The 17,546-nt window shown below is 43.4% G+C and overlaps 3 protein-coding genes across 12 annotated transcripts in view; 1 reads left to right on the top strand and 2 right to left on the bottom strand.

Moving 5' to 3' along the window:
- LOC125765143 (AN1-type zinc finger protein 6) overlaps positions 1 to 5,061 on the bottom strand; it is a 30,074-nt gene extending 25,013 nt beyond the window's left edge. Inside the window, exon 1 of the mRNA XM_049430040.1 lies at positions 4,913 to 5,061. The gene's annotated coding sequence lies outside the window, so the exon portion shown is untranslated. The remainder of the gene's footprint in view (positions 1 to 4,912) is intronic.
- A 302-nt stretch (positions 5,062 to 5,363) lies between these two features.
- On the top strand, positions 5,364 to 11,346 carry LOC125765113 (translation initiation factor eIF-2B subunit alpha). 2 transcript variants are annotated; one of them, XM_049429995.1, is made up of 6 exons: positions 5,364 to 5,617; positions 5,695 to 5,796; positions 5,864 to 6,120; positions 6,194 to 6,306; positions 6,371 to 6,641; positions 11,320 to 11,346. In XM_049429995.1, the coding sequence occupies exons 1-6, from the start codon at positions 5,593 to 5,595 to the stop codon at positions 11,329 to 11,331; spliced, it is 780 nt and encodes a 259-aa protein (XP_049285952.1). In that variant the 5' UTR covers positions 5,364 to 5,592; the 3' UTR covers positions 11,332 to 11,346. The 2 variants fall into 2 exon arrangements, with proteins under 2 accessions (XP_049285952.1, XP_049285951.1); XM_049429994.1 differs by lacking the exon at positions 11,320 to 11,346 and adding an exon at positions 6,708 to 6,923 and having other exon boundaries at positions 5,370 to 5,617.
- The window catches only part of LOC125764907 (tyrosine-protein kinase Fer-like), a 39,469-nt gene continuing 28,904 nt past the window's right edge, over positions 6,982 to 17,546 (bottom strand). For 5 of the 9 annotated variants that reach the window (XM_049429609.1, XM_049429607.1, XM_049429608.1 and 2 more), the window contains exons 6-11: positions 16,913 to 17,374; positions 16,665 to 16,839; positions 14,064 to 16,352; positions 9,747 to 9,944; positions 9,049 to 9,658; positions 6,982 to 8,974 (exon numbers count right to left, since the gene is read on the bottom strand). In XM_049429609.1, the coding sequence (XP_049285566.1) occupies positions 8,646 to 8,974; positions 9,049 to 9,658; positions 9,747 to 9,944; positions 14,064 to 16,352; positions 16,665 to 16,839; positions 16,913 to 17,374 (4,063 nt within the window). In that variant the 3' untranslated portion in view covers positions 6,982 to 8,645. Of the gene's footprint in view, positions 8,975 to 9,048; positions 9,659 to 9,746; positions 9,945 to 11,371; positions 11,399 to 11,946; positions 13,057 to 14,063; positions 16,353 to 16,664; positions 16,840 to 16,912; positions 17,375 to 17,546 lie in introns of those variants that run through there. The other 4 variants (XM_049429612.1, XM_049429614.1, XM_049429613.1 and 1 more) reach the window with 4 other exon arrangements.

Below are 17,546 nucleotides of genomic sequence, written 5' to 3'. Positions count from 1 at the left end.
TACCACAGCGTTTGTTTATCCGGCAGGTTCAAGATCGTCCACGTCCGTCACAGGCAAACATTTGCACATGCCGCTGCTGACAGTAAAGACTGCACCGGGGGAGAATGATTTTGAAACCTTTGCTTCATACCTGAACGAACAACTTCTTGATAGTTGTTGGACTTTGTTTTACTGACGACTACGAACGCAACTCCACGAATCAATCGGGAGTTAGAGGAAAGCAAAAAAAAAAAAACAACCGCCGACAGACCGGACTGCCGGTTGTTTCATGTATTTTTTCGGGTCTCTATAATAAATGAAAAAGACCTTCAGAGTTCGTTGAATTCTATTCGCTATAGCGCGATGCGTGAAACCACTACGAAACAACAAAAAAACAACATCCCTCTTAAATAACGTCCTTTTCCGCTTTACGGTGGGGGAAGAAAACCACATTCTGGAGGTTATTATTTGGTGAATGTAGGATAATCCCACACACAAAATAATGGCTTCGGTCAGTGATGATTATGCTTAGCATAAGCGGAATGTATCAGTGTGCGTGTTAACAAATTTCTGTTGTACTTAATTATGAACAGATTGTTAGAAAACATTCATAGAACTAACTAGAACTATCATACATCTCAAATATTTGTTACATTGATGAGTATTATAAACCAATTCGAAGCTTATATGATCAAATTATTTAGAAAAAAAAACCCCCATTTCTTCACATTAACGTGGTTAGGCTGGATCACCGAACAGTTTCTATCAGGAAATGAACAAAAAGGTAGGAGAAAACTGCTGAGTCAGTAACATCTCGTGGGTTGTTTGTGGTCGGACAGGATACATCAGTCCAACCAGGAAGAAAAGTTTCATCATGAAACTCAATATTACTTGCCACGCCTTGTTGCATGTTTTGTGAAGAGAAGAGTAGATTTAAAATCAATTATAACTACATACTTGTGCTCTCTACCATGCTTGTGCTTGCTGTGTGCGGTTAAATAATGTTAACGATTGTGAACGATAACACATATCTGATAAACAATAATTCTGTATGATAAGATGATGAAATAATTCAATTCTCCTTATAGTTTTTCATGTTTTTCAGCTGTTATGTGTCTTTTGCTTTAGCATCGAATTACTTTTAAAGCAATGTTCGTTCCATTTTCTGTTCCTCTTCTGTTGAGCATTCGCTTTATGCTTTGTGTGGAAAACCTTGAACCTTGGACTGGCTGTGGCAAAATTATTTTATTATATCTTATCCCCAACCTCGTGCATCTCAGATACACTCCACGGTTTATTGATGCGATCCTGCTGATTTTCTTATGCCTATGGGTCGTTCTACTGCTATATATTAATTTCCGTTCCACACCCAACTATATCTTTTCTTTGACCTGTTGTGATTTCTTGCTGGTGCAGCACCCAGAGAGGCAAAGGGCAACAGACACAAGGCAAACAATGTGGAAGAGCATCGTTTATGAAAAACTGCATTATCGCGAAGACGCATCCTGTATCTGAGTGGTGTGTGTGTGCGTTTGTCGGACGATTAACGAGCGGCTTGATGAAGAAGGTTGCTATTATAATATGGCACATTCTCTCATCTTCCCTGTGCCTTGTGCAGTTTCATAGGAGATTGATCATGCTGCATGGGCCTGGGAGGTGGGGACCAAGCATTGTGCAGGAAAAGAAGAACCTGTTTTTGTGTGCGATGTCAGAAACATAGTTTTTCGTGTTTCTTTCATCGCCAGATCCTGCGGCATCTGCTGCGCATATACTGGAAAAAAGGGGGGAGGTTTATGTTCGCACGGATTTGAAGACGAAACAAGTGCACGTTTCTGCGATGGTGAGTTTATCGCCCACTACAAAAGAGAAGAAAAAAGTCATTAAACATTACTCTTCATCACAGATGTTTAATGCTTTTTTTTATCGCAAGAGTAACAACAACAAAATGGCAAATATTGTTTTACTTATTTTGCTGCATGTGTTTTATCCTTTCCAACGTACATGTCACGAAGCGATGGCACGTGATTGTCGAAGAAATGCACGGGAAATGGAAAATTTCCAACACTTTTTTTTCTCTCCTGAACTCCCTGGAGTTAAGTTCGCTTAATCGTAACTACACACTTTATGCGCATTCATTGGCACGTGTTAAACCATTCATTGGCTATGCGTGGGGCCACGTGCGTATGGTTTGACATTTTACGTCGGGTCTGATGGTCTTCTTTTCCCATTTAGCAAAATGTTAAAATAAATAACATTGTATCATTTTTCTGATTATACAAAACAATTCACGTTCCCTGTAACGCTTTTTGTTCTCACTTAATACAGCTCTACATAAATGAACCGGTTTTTTTAATATCATTATTCCGATAGCAACATCTCAGCACGAGGTGCTAGGTTGCTTTTACCACGTGATCGAGAGACGAAGCCAACCTAGAGGCGACGCACTGGTGATGTTGCAATCCCATATGATGAGATGTTTGTTAAATGACAGGTGCAGCAGACGGAACACCATATCAATTGCAGTCCATTTTGTTTCCTACCGTAATAAGGCTGGCATTTGAAACGTGTTAGCAATGTTCATTATCTGCCTTATCAATGCGCTTCCCTGTGCGGTTGTTCGTCACAAGTTTTGTGCTTAGCGTAAAAAGCGACGAAAGAAAAACAGGAATAAGCGGACTCCAACAACTCTTGCCTTGTTTTTTGCAATGACGCAGCAAGCTTTCTGCGAAATTCAAGCAGCAGATCAACAGCTAACGGCGATAAGGGTAAGGATTAGGTTGGCCCCTAGTTGAATTTTTGCGTTTCCTAGGCGGTTGAGGACTTTGTAATCCGTTTTATAGAAGCATCAAAAGGTAGGGCCTAACAATTACATGAAAAACAGATTCTACATTCAGTAGGATTTGACTACAGTTTGTTGCTTTATCATGAACCCGACACGTACGGCTTGGTAGGTAGAGGACCACCATCATAAATATTGAACCCAACTCATGCTCTGGCGTGCTGCTCCGTATTTTTGCCTTTCCACGTTCCACGCTTGAACGTCGTCCGATGCTTCCTTTCCTACATACAGACGCATTTCACCGTCGAATGCTATTAAATCAGATAACGAAAAACGGTGTCAAGTGGCGCGCATGTCCCACCAAACCCTTAAGTTCGCTCTGGTTCGCTAGCAAACACATACACACATTGTTGTCGTTGGTTTCGAGTTTTTCCTTTCAACCTAGGTTTTCCTTCGTTTCAGAGTGTTGCTTCGTACGGCGAAGAAAGGAAAAATACATGATTTTTTCAATAGTTAAATACACTGCATGTTTCGTATCGTATCTGTTCCGTGCGGATGCAAACAGTCCTGTTTCCTTACGCGTTGCTCCGTTGCCTGGTAGAACAAAACTGTACCTTAAAGCGGATGTACTCATCCAAAAGTTATAAACCCGCAACACTGATGTGGGTTTTGGAGTGTTTAACCCTATTCCATGTGCTATCCTGATGAATATTACGAAATCGACCAAATCAAATCAATCATTCACAAATAACTTTACCGTAAAAGTAACACTTTCTATAAAATACGAATTTTAAACTCAAATCTTCTTGGCGTTTTTTCCTCTTTTTGTGGCCATTCACGTAAACACAGTCACTGTCTTTTACACACACACAAACAAACGCACGGACGCGCGCACCGACACTGCTTGTTTCTCTTTCTTTCGCACGGCAGCAACGAACGAACACTTGCACGATAAGGAAGCAGATGAGTGGTGGTTGTAGTATGTGCGTACAGTTAACGAGTTCATACACAAGCATACATTCATGCACAGCACACGGGGGCAGAACGCACGCGTACTGTTTGCCTTCAACAAAGCATTTACAAATTAATGCAAAGGACAGGAAAGAATCAGTTGCACAATTTGTTGATGTGTGGGTGTAGTGGTAATTTGTTTGTATTGCACTCGCGGATAGCAATGAACAAATAATGCACCCATCACGAGTGTTAGCTTCGCTCTTTCAACGCATTATTCTAATCCTTTACACAATCACTTGCACCTGCAGTTCCGCTAACCATCATGAACAGCCACAATTGCGAATAACAAGATTTAGAAACCGTACTTAATCCGCTGGAAATCAGTCTGCAAGACTACAATTTCTATCAAACGATGTGTATTACCTGCGGAAGTATAGAAAAAAGAATAGGAAATAACATAATTAATAGAAAGCAAATATATAGGACGCACAGCAGTGTGCAGGAAAGTACCTAAATACATTTTATAACAAAATCTCATATCTTAAGGCCAACTACCATCAAGAACCATAGCAACACACTTAACTGTTCGTTATCGATCGTAATTTCTAAACTCGCAAATGTTTGGCAGTGAAATGCTAAATATGAAGAAAAACAGTTACAGCGAAAACTTGGCTTGCAACACAACTGTGGATGTTGTTTTTCTTGTCGACCATAAGAAAAAAAAAATATACCCAAATGGACCAGCATATTCGATTACTGTCCGCAACACGCAATGCGATAAAGCAGCACAACCGTCATTCGCCCATGGTTCGCTCTTTCGCTCCCATGCGTTGAAGTAGCCATCAATAGACAAGAAACGGGGGAGAGGATGACGAATTTTCTTGCTACGGGAGGATGTTGCAAAACCACAAACAATATTGCAATATCTTCAAGGTGCGCTCGGGAACCATTGCATTTTTACCCAAAACGCACAAATGAAACTCCAGCCAGTGGCGAAAAGTCGTGAAACCAAGGCCGTCCGTATCGTCCTTGGATAATAGAAAATGTATACGCCTTCGATCGCGAGCCACAGCCGCCATGTTGAAATCTACCTCGCACGTATTCGACCCACAAAATGGATGGCTAGGTGAGGCGAGTTTTCTTTGCCATGATTGCAGACGCTTTGCTGCGTTGACCCCAATTCCTGCAGTGGCTACGTACCTTTGCTGGTTGTTGAAATTGGAAATTGATATCAGCATACGATCCAAAACGCAATTTATTTGATGACACGGCAAACCCGAGCACGAAACCTTCCGTCCACGAACACTGTCAAAATTTGGGTAAACTCGATGCACGATGTGACAGCTCCTCATCAGCCAAAGCAGCCGTATAACGCCTCGTAACGCCACTGTACGTTGATTCCCAAGCAACAATGGGGAGTAATTTGACGGGTGTCGACGTAACGCTTCTGCATCCATCATGATGTGGTTTCTTGCATGGATATTTTCCTCGCTGATTTAAGAACAGCTATTGATACCGATGGAAATGGATGACTCATGTTCCAAAATACACTTCGTAATAATTTAGCAGAAACTTTAATGCACATAAAATAGTGGCAACTACTGAACATGAGCAGCGCACCAAGACCGTAACGTCATGCAAAATGAAACGGTGCGACCACAGCTTGATTGGTGCCGAAATATAAACAAATACAAATCGCTGTCAAAAACTAAACAACACGGCAATATTGCCACATTCTACACAATAATTTCCGTATTTTCCGCTTCTAAATATCGAATTTTGTTCGTTGCCTAAGTTTTTCATTCAAAAATACAACGAGACATACAGCAAAAGGGTGAACTAACACAGCCTGGGTGAAATAAAACGTTACTTGTCTAACAATGAAGGAAGAAAATCAACAATTTGGTTAGTATAGCGGGTGTAAAATTTATTCACTCAAATAGAAATTGAAATACCTTTAACCGAATTTCTTTTCATTGCAGATGTGGCCTCCCACTTTGTTAGCATTCTTGAAAAGGACGATAACATGTCGCCCGGTATAGCAGCCATAAAAACGTTGCTAATGGTACTGGAAAAAACGAAATGTAAGAACCTCTTCCTCGTATAATCCATGTTCTAGTTCCCTAAACGAACCGATTCTTTGCGTTGCAGTTGATACCGTCCAAGAGTTTCACTCGACTCTCCAGGCGGCCGTCGGGGCAATGCGTAAAACGGACAAACCGATGACATCGGTCGTTTCCGGAACGGAGTTATTCTCACGGTTCATTACGTTGGCAAAGTTCGACGACAAAACAATGGATGAAGTGAGAGAAATTATGCTGAATAGGGGCAAAATGTTTCTGGAAAAGCTGCTGGAAAGTAGAAACGTGATTGCCAAGCAGGCCATCACATTCATTACCGAAGGATGCGTACGTGCTGGATGGATCCGGGTAAAGAACCATTCGATCGTGAATCATTTGTTTCCTTCTATTGCATTTGCAGCGAATTCTTACACACGCGCGATCTAGAACTGTGCGTGAAGCTTTAATATTAGCGGCTCAAAATAACAAACGATTCCACGTATTTGTTACTCACAGCGCTCCGGATCATCATGGGTAAGCAGAAGGGATAAGGAACCGATTCAACGTATTGATCTTTTTTTTCGTTCAATTCCAACAGCGAACAAATGGTGAGAGAGCTGGAAAATGAAGGTATCGACTGTACGCTAATTCTGGACACGGCCATAGGGTACGTGATGGAAACGGTCGATATGGTGCTGGTCGGTGCTGAAGGTGTGGTCGAAAGTGGTGGTATCGTCAACCGTATCGGTACCGTGACGATGGCAATATGTGCCAGGGAGATGAAAAAGCCCTTCTACGCGTTGGTAGAAAGTTTTAAGTTCTGTCGACTGTATCCTCTTAACCAGCGGGATTTACCGAATGAGTACAAGGTATGTATAATGAGTCGGACCCGTAGGCAAAAGCAAAACTATTTCGACATCATATTTCTTTTGTAGTACAACAAGAAAAATCTGAAAGACACGGCAAAGGTACACCCGATGGTTGATTACACGCCGCCCGGATACATTACTTTACTGTTTACCGATCTCGGCATTCTAGCACCCAGTGCTGTTAGTGATGAACTGATTAAATTGTATCTGTAGAGATTGTTTTCTTCCGAAAAGTAACAAAGTTGCATATGTTGGATCATCTATGCCTGGCTCCTTTTTAAATCGGAAGTTTATGATCTTTTTAATTTTCTTTCACAAAACGATCCGAACAGCAGAAATGTAATGTTTAACTTATACGTTTAATTTATGTAAATATCGCGATATTTAGCTTAACCGGCACAAACACGCCGGGTAAGTGAGTACACATGAGTTAACGAGAAAAGGAGAAAAGGAAGTGGCCTACCGTTGAGAAACGACTAAATGTAACATATTCCTGAAATGAGTCTTTATGCAAGTATAGTAGCGTCAGCAGTTTGTGTGCGTAAATGTTATGTTGGTCACGATCGCGTTCCAAATGACGCCACGCTAAATGTTGTGCTTTGTTGTGAGTAATAGTAGAAGGATAGTGGAAACCGTTCGTTCCAGTTACGAATATACGTATCTGATATTTTGCCTATATTATTGTTATCATCTGGCTGTTGCTATCGGAAGCATTTGTTTAAATGCTGTTGCGAGTATTTTTTTTCTCGATTTGATGTCGTTGGATGATCTTCTACGCGAAGGTAAATCTCAATAATCGTAAATCTTGTGCATAAGCGCTTATAATGCTTAAGCTAATATGTTTTGTGCGGTGTTTAGTATTACACTATTGCCATGAAACATTTAATGATGGATACTGTCAATAAATACAAGCACTTTGGAACACTCACTCTCTGTTCGTCTCTGCGCGGGTTGTGCCGCCTTCCATCTTTTCAGGCCAAAGATGTTTTTGTTGCTGTTTTGCTTTTGCCCAACGAGTAACGCATTTTGTTGGTCTAACACTTTTCTCTTTTCTCGGTACGCTTACTTTTGCTCTATAAACCATCTCGTTTTTCTCTAAACAACTATCACACATCGTCGCAAGCATTGCTCACATTTCTCACATTCCATACCATGTTGTACCACAAAAAGTCCTTCCCCTGCATTCATACGATCGTTCACACCTCAGCATGTACGCATTCAAACCACACACATACCTATATATACTTACCTTGCCTAAATTTTGACCACAGTTTCATACATGTACATTCGATTAAAATACGAATTTCCCACCATCTCCTACACGTTGCTTTCATACCAGATTTCCCACACATTTTCTAAACACCTTACCCTATTTATGTTGCTGTGTTAGTGTCGTTGTTAGTTACTTTCATAAACTCAACTCAACTAACCGTACATCTATCGTCTGTCCAACTTTTTCTCCTTTCAAAGAGCCTGTACAAAAAAAGTTGCTGCCAGCGACTAACCTACCTAATCGTCCCCGTTTCCTCTATTTGTTGTCTGTCATCTTGTTGTTATGCTCTCGCTATCTAATTTGCTACAATCTTCAATCTATGTTGGCCGTATTCTTCTAACTCGTTTCCCTTACAGAAAGCACCTTGTTCTTAAAATGTATGTGTAAGCAACGGAATTCCTGCATTCCAGTGCTACGCGCACGATGTCATAAAGTAATGTAAAGCTGAACAAAAACCGTAAGCTTCAGCTGGAGGAGCATTAGGCGGGTTGGAAACAAAATGGTCGATAGTCTATCGAAGCATTCGTGGAGTGAGCAGAATTAGTCCTTTCCTTTCCGCACGAAGCAATAATAATATCATGCTCAAGAGATTCAAGACACTAAACTCCATTGGAAGCATTAAGCAATCGCTGCAACATTGTTAACCCTTCACTCCACAGCCCTCGGGCAGCTGGCCATCCTGCGATGACATCCTTCGCTTTCGATATGCTCATACCGGTGTCCGCCAGTCGTCAGTCCTTGGTGCAGAGCAGCAGTGCGTCAACTACGCTGCAAATTTCGTCAAAGTGTGGTCGGCTTTCCGGTTCGTATGACCAACACTTGAGCATGAGTCGATACATCTCCGGTGGAGCACCTTCTGGAGTTGGCATACGATAGCCTTCATCTATTCGCTCACGTGCCATCGAGTTGCTCATGCCCGAATACGGCGTATCGCCTCTGCTGAAAATTTCCCACACCAGTATACCGTACGACCAGACGTCGCAAAGGGAAGTGTATTTGCCGAAGTTTAGTGCTTCCGGTGCGGTCCATTTGATTGGGATCTGTTTCATGCCTCCGGAAACTACAACAGAAAACCATAATTAGTGTTTACAATCCAAAAACAAACCACCCGCAATCTTTCCTGACCGCTCCTACCTATGTACTCTTCCTCCTCGCGGGACATTCCAAAGTCGGAGATTTTTACAATGTTTTCATTTCCGATCAAACAATTCCGCGCGGCAAGATCCCGATGGATGCAGTTCTTCGATTCCAGGTAGCGCATACCGGCCGCCGCATCCCGACACATGCCCATCATCTGCCGCTGACCAAGTGTGGTTGCATTTTTGCGTAGAAACATTAGCAACGAACCACCCGCCACCAGTTCCATTACGATCATGATCGGTTGTTTCTGCACACAGATGCCGATCAGCTTGACGATATTCGGATGATCGTACTGCTTTAGGATGCGTCCTTCCTGCAAAAATTTACGCTTTTGCTCCTCGGGCAGCGTCATGCGGCAGGTTTTAACTGCTACGAGTGTGTTTTTCGATGATTTCAGTTTTGCCTTGTACACATCGCCGAAATTGCCACGTCCAATCTTGTCCAGCAGAATCACATCGTCGTTGCTGAGTTCCCAGCGTTCGCGTAACACTGGTTTGCGTAGAACCGCACCGGAACGTCCCGTGACTGGCAGCTCGGATTGATACTGATGCACGATCAGTTCCTGTATGCTCGGGAAGGCCGGTCCTTCGAATCGATAATGACCCTACAAAATGGTGCGATAAATTAGTAGCTCATTAGTGGATGTCTATCGCCCTTCTCCTCTCTTCTCTATCTCTCTCTCTCTCTCTTACCTCAGCAGTCGTTTGCACGATAAAGTGTTTGTGTCCGTTCCAGCAGACACTTAGTACGGTTTGACTTTCATCGTTGCGGGTCGTTTCGCGCACCAGGAAGTCGCCCTCGTTGCGCAGCAATCGTACAACTTCCTCACGGGGCAGTACACCGTGGAACCATTCTTCCTCATGTAGGGGACGGTTTGTCGATAAAGTCATCTGTGGGGTGCAGTTGCATATTGAAGTATTAGGCAGATAGATTCGTGAGCAACAGATTCGCTAAGCTGTTAATGTATTGATACAAATATATGCAGTTGTTGGTGGATAGCGAAAGCAAACTTAAGGATCAATCCATGAACGATAAATGTCTTCGTGAGAACTTAAATTGATGGTCAACACTTAACGATATGCTAAACGTGTAGTGCATAATATTCCAATACTAAGAATAGTTTGAAGTTAACCAAAGATAATTAAACTAAAAGACCAAAACAACACATCGTCAAACTAAAAACTGCGTGCTAAAATTCAGCTCATTTTCTCGCCTTCATAACTAGCATTTCCTTCGTGGACATGTTTCCCAAAGAGTACATGCAAGCGAAGTATTGGAGAACACCGATCCTATAAACATCGCCACTAAAGGGTCATCAATTAACGTCTAGCGAACCACAGCCTGTCAGCGCCACGAATCGTGATCGTGAAATAAGTCACCTATTAGCATGATCTTGTTCGCCATTGAGTTGTACAACATGGCACGATGTGGGATGAGATAGACAGATCCTGCACTGCACCGAGCAGGGAGTCCCCAGCGGAACGATGCCAAGTTGGCAAAATTAACATGATACTCTACCGTTCCCGATAATCAAGCAATCATACTATGATGGATGTTAGTATTTTCGTTGCATGCGGAATATGAATTCTTGGGTGGGAAAATTCAAGACAGCGAAATCGAAACATTTTCCATCAGTTTGTCTCCCTGCCTGCCTGCCACAGTTGCCACATCCCTTGCGAAGCCACGGATTGTGTCGCTTTTTTTCCTTTGTTGAGGCAAGTTTTCCATCCAAAATATCGGGTGCGATGGTTTGGTTTGTTGTTAGGGTTGCAGAAAATTCAGGTCAATGCTTAATTGAATTTAAATCTTTAATGTAAACGCTCGGTCGACGCGCTACGATTGCCAACGGGCATTGAGAATATGCTGGAAATGCTTGAATGTCGGATGTCAAGGGCAAGGAACAGTAGCGTGGAAAGAGTAGCGTATTTTTTGTTGTTGTTGAACGATAAGGATAAGAATGCTTAAAATTTTTGTTTTATAGCGTTTTAGAAAATTTAAGAGGACATTTAACGCATCTTCTCGGATGTTCTCGTTATTTTAATCTATCGAAAAATATGTTTCCTTCATTTTTCTGGTTGGAATTTTTATCAAACCTCTTGACAACCTCATACAATACTGAACCAAATGAGTAATACGATTGAAATTAAATTGTTATGGCTTAGCATCCTCGCCCCCCTTCCCCAAAAAGTATGTTGGCCTGGGGAGCGATTTGTGATGAGTTTTTTTTTATTTATTGCTTCTCTTTCGCTTCTGTGCGATGTACAGAATGATGGCTGAGAAACCAACATCAACACTTATATCAAATGGAACCGCTTACCATCGCCTTAGCAACTTCGCCCAGTTTCTACAAGACCATCAACCCACGCGCGCACCAGACCAATGCGGCCAAGAAGAAGCAAAAAAACGGTAGCACACGTATGTTTTTGATGTTTGTACGATGCGAGCCGAAAGTACAGACACACGAGCGATGTCGCAGATGCCCAGGACCACATTTTACGTGCGGCGTGACGTATTTTCCACAGTTCACATATTGACGACATCGATGACGAACGTATGGACAGAACGGAAGGCATATTATTGGAATATGTAAGAGGACGAATAAAAAATCCAAATCGAGAATAAGCAAACGTTTAGATGAAAGATGAAGCATTTTAAAGATGCATATGAATGTAATGATTTAAGGGGGTCGTTCTTTAAAGGGTTGTAATCCTGCCAGATATCAACAATAGCAACAGTTTTCCAATGCTTTCCGGGAAGGTTTAAAGTTAGCTAACTCTGTTGGAAAACTCGGACATCTTACTTTCACCATAGTAAATAGGATATGTATGAGACGATGTACATATGTTAGCAAAATGTTTCTCTGTTGCACTAGATATGCAAAACCATGTTTACCATCAGCAGCGTTCGGATGCGTTTCTTGCGCACCGGTGGCCGCGGCGGGAACAGGAAGTTGTGATACACGCTATCGGTTTCGTACGAGGACGATGTTGATGCGGTTGTGCTGATCTCTGTGCTGCTCATTTTGTGTTATACTTGGTGCACTGTTTTGTTGGTTCTAGAAAATTATTTTCCACCACTCTGCACTAACCGTTCACTTTTCCTTAGTGAAGGAACGAAACAAAAAAACCATTTGCGCACATACAAATTCACACTTACACAAGATCCGAGTATAGTACGTTTCTGTAAGTTATGTAGTCACTTTTACCGTGTCTAATTGCAACTTCTTCTTCTATCACTCTTATCATTCTACATACAACGTAAAGAAAATTTCCATTCTTTTTCGTACATGAGAGTACCTTAACAGCAATAAACCTTTCTTAACTAACTCTACCTTCTACATTTTACACCCTCGTACTACGCGAAACAAGTAACACAAGCGCACCTATTCATGGTGGTAGCTAATTTTTCACTGACCGTCATAACCGGGACGGATCGTGCGCATTTTTTTTTCATCCCATTTTTGCTCTGGATGGACGTGAAAAATGATCAAGCGAGAGAAAGAGCGCTTGTGTGACCGAACAAAGAGATGCTGTGCTGTGTGTGATCGTGCGAGATCTTGCGGTGGGTTTTTGGGGGTGGGCTGACCGTTACAAAATGGGGAAGCAATGCAGGGTGTTGAAAAAGCATAGAGAGCAGACAGACAGGATGGTTGGGATACACCACAACGACATAAAAAAAATCGTGAACTTTCATACGATCGTGAAAATTCGCTACACTGTGCGCTGCTTATGTTTGTCTACCAGGGCCCCCGTTAGAGCAATACACTTTTAAATAGTTTGAGAGTGATGATTAAGATGTGCAAAGGGAGAGATAAAATTATCACCAAGAAGAGCGTCACATTCCACGTCGTCTATAGGAGATGCTGTGGTAGTAGAACTGTAGCCGGCACGTTGTCCCCTGTCAGGGGATTGCATCAAACACGTTTTGCACACTGTGATGGCATGCTAATGTCGTGCGGCTGATGCTGTGTCCAACACCATCAGCGTTTCATCACGCGTTGTAGCGCTTTTTTTTTGCTGAGCGTGTGAGTAAGCTGAGAAGCGACTCTTTTTTTACTCTATGGGTAAACATATTAAAAATAAAATTAAATCATTTTGCAGGATAGGGAACTCTGTGTTCATCGGCGCGTTGTTTAAAATGCGCGCACATGTTTTGTGTGATTTACTGTCGTCTAGCGTTTCGCCGCCCTTTTTTTCCAATCGCGCACCACACCTCGATGGTGCCGATTCTAAATGCGTCGATCGCAATTGAGAATGTTTGAACCTGCCCTTCAGATCGAAAACCGATGGTGCAAAAGGGCTTAGAGTGGCGTTCGTGAAAGAAAGCAAGAAAAAAAGCGTCAGCTGTGAATGTCAACGTGTGGACGGTTGTGCCGACTGCGAAAGGTCACTACGGAACGAATTTCGAAGTGATTGCGGGTTGATCGGTTGATAAGTGGTGGAGAAGGTAAGAAGAGACGAAACGACATCAACGTTCGTTCTAATGTCGCTAGGTAGCTGTGTCTGTGTACCAGTTACAAATACCGTCTTGTCGCAATGGATGAAATTGTGTAATCGGACCCAATTTCTCGACGATGATGTACCGCGCAAAGGGAAAGTGCAATGTGGTGTGATCCTTTAACTATTTGGGTCAAAGACGAACCAATCGTTATGATGTGGAAGGTAGGTGAAGAAAGGATGAATTATTGCTTGCTATCCACCGACAAGGCTGCACACTGACTCGTAAACGTTTACTTAACTAAAATAAATAAAGAACTTAATCGAGGAAATGTGTTAGTGGTGAATTTACACTTCCGAAACATATTAAACTCTATCGCGGATCGGAAAAACACAAAGAAGTGATTAGTATAAAAAGAAAGGGTGCAAAGAAAATGAACTAAATCTAACAACTATTACAACAAACAATTCAAGAAGCACAAAACTACGAACACGAAAAGTAACAAACGAAAAAGCAATATCATTCCCATGCATTCTAGGCGTGCATGCTCGCACAGGGTTACCAATACTCACACTCACACTGATGCCACCCTCAGAGGGATCGATTAATTTATGGGGCTTGATCGTTAGCACATCGATATCTTCGTACTCTAGATTGATCATCTCCGAAAGTGGCCATTGCTGGGCATCAACTTTGAAACCATCTCCAGCACAACTACCATGGTCACCTTCGCAGATGTCAAGATCGGGAAATTCTTTCCTAAAATCCAACACCGTACGACTTGGATGTATTCCGGCACCATCACTCGAACGCGGCACAATCCTTTTGGAGCATGTGCGACATACTTCCGGCGTGGTCCATCGGCTTGCCGACATAGATGAAGTGCTGGCACTTTTTTTGTGCACCAGCTTCGTCAGTTTGTCTCGGAGGTTACTCTTCAAACTAGGACCCGCTTTGTTTCCCCGTTGTGTTGTAGACGGTGGCTCTGGATGGGATGTTTCCGGAGCAGCATCATGCATCTTATTGTCCTCGTTTCGGGATACCAGCAACGGAACACAGTAGTCACCGGTGGTGTTCAAATCGGTTGCTCCATCGACTATCTCTTGCTTTCGTTCAGCGTCGGAAAATGTGAATCTGATCGAAAGCAATCCTTGCTTATCTTGATCCGCTATCAGATCAAGCTTTTCTTCGGGTCGATCCGATCGGAGAGTAAGATTCAAGGAAGAGTCCTTAACCTTGTTGGTGGAATGAATAAGTTCGCGCCACGTTGCTCGGACAGTTTGCGAAAAAGAAGTTCCGCCAGCCTTTGGGCAACTATGTTCGGGCGAAAGTCCTAAATGTTCTTCGGCCAGAAGTTCATCTTCGGATTGCTGAGGATGGCACGATTGCTGACGTTGCTGTGCATCACCACCAGTCCGGCTCTGCTGCCGTTGTTGGTGTGCGGTACGGTTCGCTTTCGAAGCTTTGCGTTTCTTCTTTTTGCGACCGTTAGCAGAAGCACCACTCGGAACACGCTCAGCCAGCGACCGATCGGTGGATGGACTTGCTGAGTCGGTGTCCTTCATGAGACGAAACTGTCGTTGAGTGTGGTGAGCGGTGATACGGTTTCTCAACCGACCGGAGAAACTTTCCCCTTGGTCAGGTGTATCGGGAGACACGGATCGGTCCGCTTTATCAGTTTCCGCTTTCGAACCCTTAATTCGACGTTTTATCTTCTCCCGAAAGCTGTTCATCTTCTCGAACGTCATCGGCGGTTTTATTGGATTTGGTTGGTTATGTTGCTGTACTGATGCCCCAGGGCGTAGCGTTTGAACGCGAATGTACTCGTATTCCTCGGAAAGACGTGCAGCTAAACGCTGGTGTTCGTCCAGCTTCTGATTAAGGGCATCGATATTGTCTAGATGCCGTTCGATCGACGACTTCCACTGATCTTCAACCGTTTGCGTCGGACTTGCTTCAAGGGTGGGTACCGATCCTTCCTTTCTCATCGTAAGATACTTTGCATCAGCTTCCATTTCTTCTGTAGAACCTTGCGCCCACGAACAATCGACAATTCCATCAAATAGTGACGCTTCCGGCCTTTGGTTGTCGTCGAAACTTTCTTCCCGAAGTAGATTGTTTTTGGAATCATTCAAGTCGTCCGCCGTAGTACCACTGTCACCTTCATCGTCCTCATAGTGCTCATCCGGCGCTCGGTTATGGTACCGTTGGCTAAGCAAATGCATTTCACTGTCCTCACTGCTAGCCTGCGTGCACAAACGTCTGTACTGCGGCACATTGCGATGATGATCCGTGTTAGTTGGGTTAGGTAGGTCAGTTTCGCCAAAGCTATTCTCCACTGCGGATGCGAGCAGCGGTTGCTTACGACAGCAGCTACTTATGTTAGTATACTCAAACGACTGTTCCACATCGAGCGCTTGCAACAGACACGCCTCCATGTCCACGTAAACGTTCGACAGTCGATGGTCGGAATCGTTTCCGTTGGGAAGGAGTTCCGCGTACGTGTCAACATCGGTGGTTTCATCCGACCGGGAAGGGTTAGAAGCGGGCCGTGAAAGATCACCCCCGGAAGCAATTTGCACACGATCACACGCAACAGTCGTACACGAAGGATCACTGTCAGCGCTAGTTACCGTTGCCGTTGTTCCACGGTGTCCTGGTTTTGGTGTCTGCGCTGGTGTGACCCCAGACCGTGGTGTCTTACCGGCGGAGCTTGATCCTGAAATGGTTGGCGGGCCTGATTTGCGCCTTAGTTGATCCATTAGCATCGACATCACACCACCACCGCCGCTGCCACCACCACCACCAGTGCGCAAGGAGAAGAGACCCAAAGCGGTGGAGGTATGCTGGAGCGAGTCCACCTAAACATGTTTCCCACATAAAATGATGATATCAAGCACCAACATGAAAGACCATGAAGATATTTGAGGTGAGAATGAGAATAGAAACAGCAAGAAACAGAAGAGGGTTGGCTGTACGTTAGTTCCCAATCAAAATCAAAACCGCCAACATAAACCATCACCTTCCAAATGTTGCATTATGATAAACAAATACAAACGGGAGTAATGAAATCTACAACTTTCGTCAATGTTTCGCGTAATAAAAACCCGGACATTCAAAACTATCACGCATGTGTTACAACAAAACGTGGCCAAACATTGGTGCGCACTTACCGAAAGATCCTGACTGACAGACTTTTTGTTCTCGATTAGATGTTCCACGGATAGGTCATCACAACCGGACGGCAACTCCTCACAGCCAACTTCATTTAGCGCCGATCGGATCATATCAACCAGCTTGAGCGTTTGTCGTTCTTGACAGCGCAGTGTATTTAGCTCCTTGGAAGATCTGTGTTTAGCAAAGAAAAGCGGTCAACATGATTCATATTTCTCTGTACACATTCCTTTACTGCTATACTTACTTGTTACCAGTTTGGTCTTTGCCCAGCACACCATTGCTATTGGAACCGTTCAGTATGGGTGTGGATGGTTTCGTACCGGGTGTACTTACTGGACTGACCGCCGGACTACTACCGGCAGCACCATTCGCACCATTCGTATCACCGCACAGTTTGTTTTGCCGATCCTGCAGATCTTTGATCGTACCCTCGAGTTCGGTTTGTCGGCCCCGCAGCCAATCCACGGTAAGGTTGTCTACGGTTAGCGTGTTAGCCTGCAGCTTACCCAGGCTATCCTCGACGAGGCTTTCGTCGAACTGGAAAATGACCGGTGCGGTCGGTGAGGTTTTGTGCTTCTCCGTAAATTCACGATACTCCTCCGTGGAGTTTATTCCCGCTATGCTCGACTCTATGCGCTGCTGTATATCGACGAACTTTTCCGACGTCATGTCACTCAGCTTGGCAATCTCCTGTAGCAGGTTGCTCCTGAAACGAGCATGTCAAATGAAAATTGAATAAAAGAATTCTTTAGAAGAAATTAATGATCAAGAAAACTGGAATTATTATTGAAAGTTTTTCCACGATCCTATTCTCGAAACCTATCCTTTGTCTATAACTATTTCGAGTTAAACAAATCACGTCCGTGATCATAACGATC

This window comes from Anopheles funestus, chromosome 2RL (assembly GCF_943734845.2).
Source record: "Anopheles funestus chromosome 2RL, idAnoFuneDA-416_04, whole genome shotgun sequence".
Classification (NCBI taxonomy): Eukaryota; Metazoa; Arthropoda; class Insecta; order Diptera; family Culicidae; genus Anopheles; species Anopheles funestus.
The sequence above is the reverse complement of the archived record's forward strand: the minus strand, read 5'-3'. Positions and strand labels throughout refer to the sequence as shown.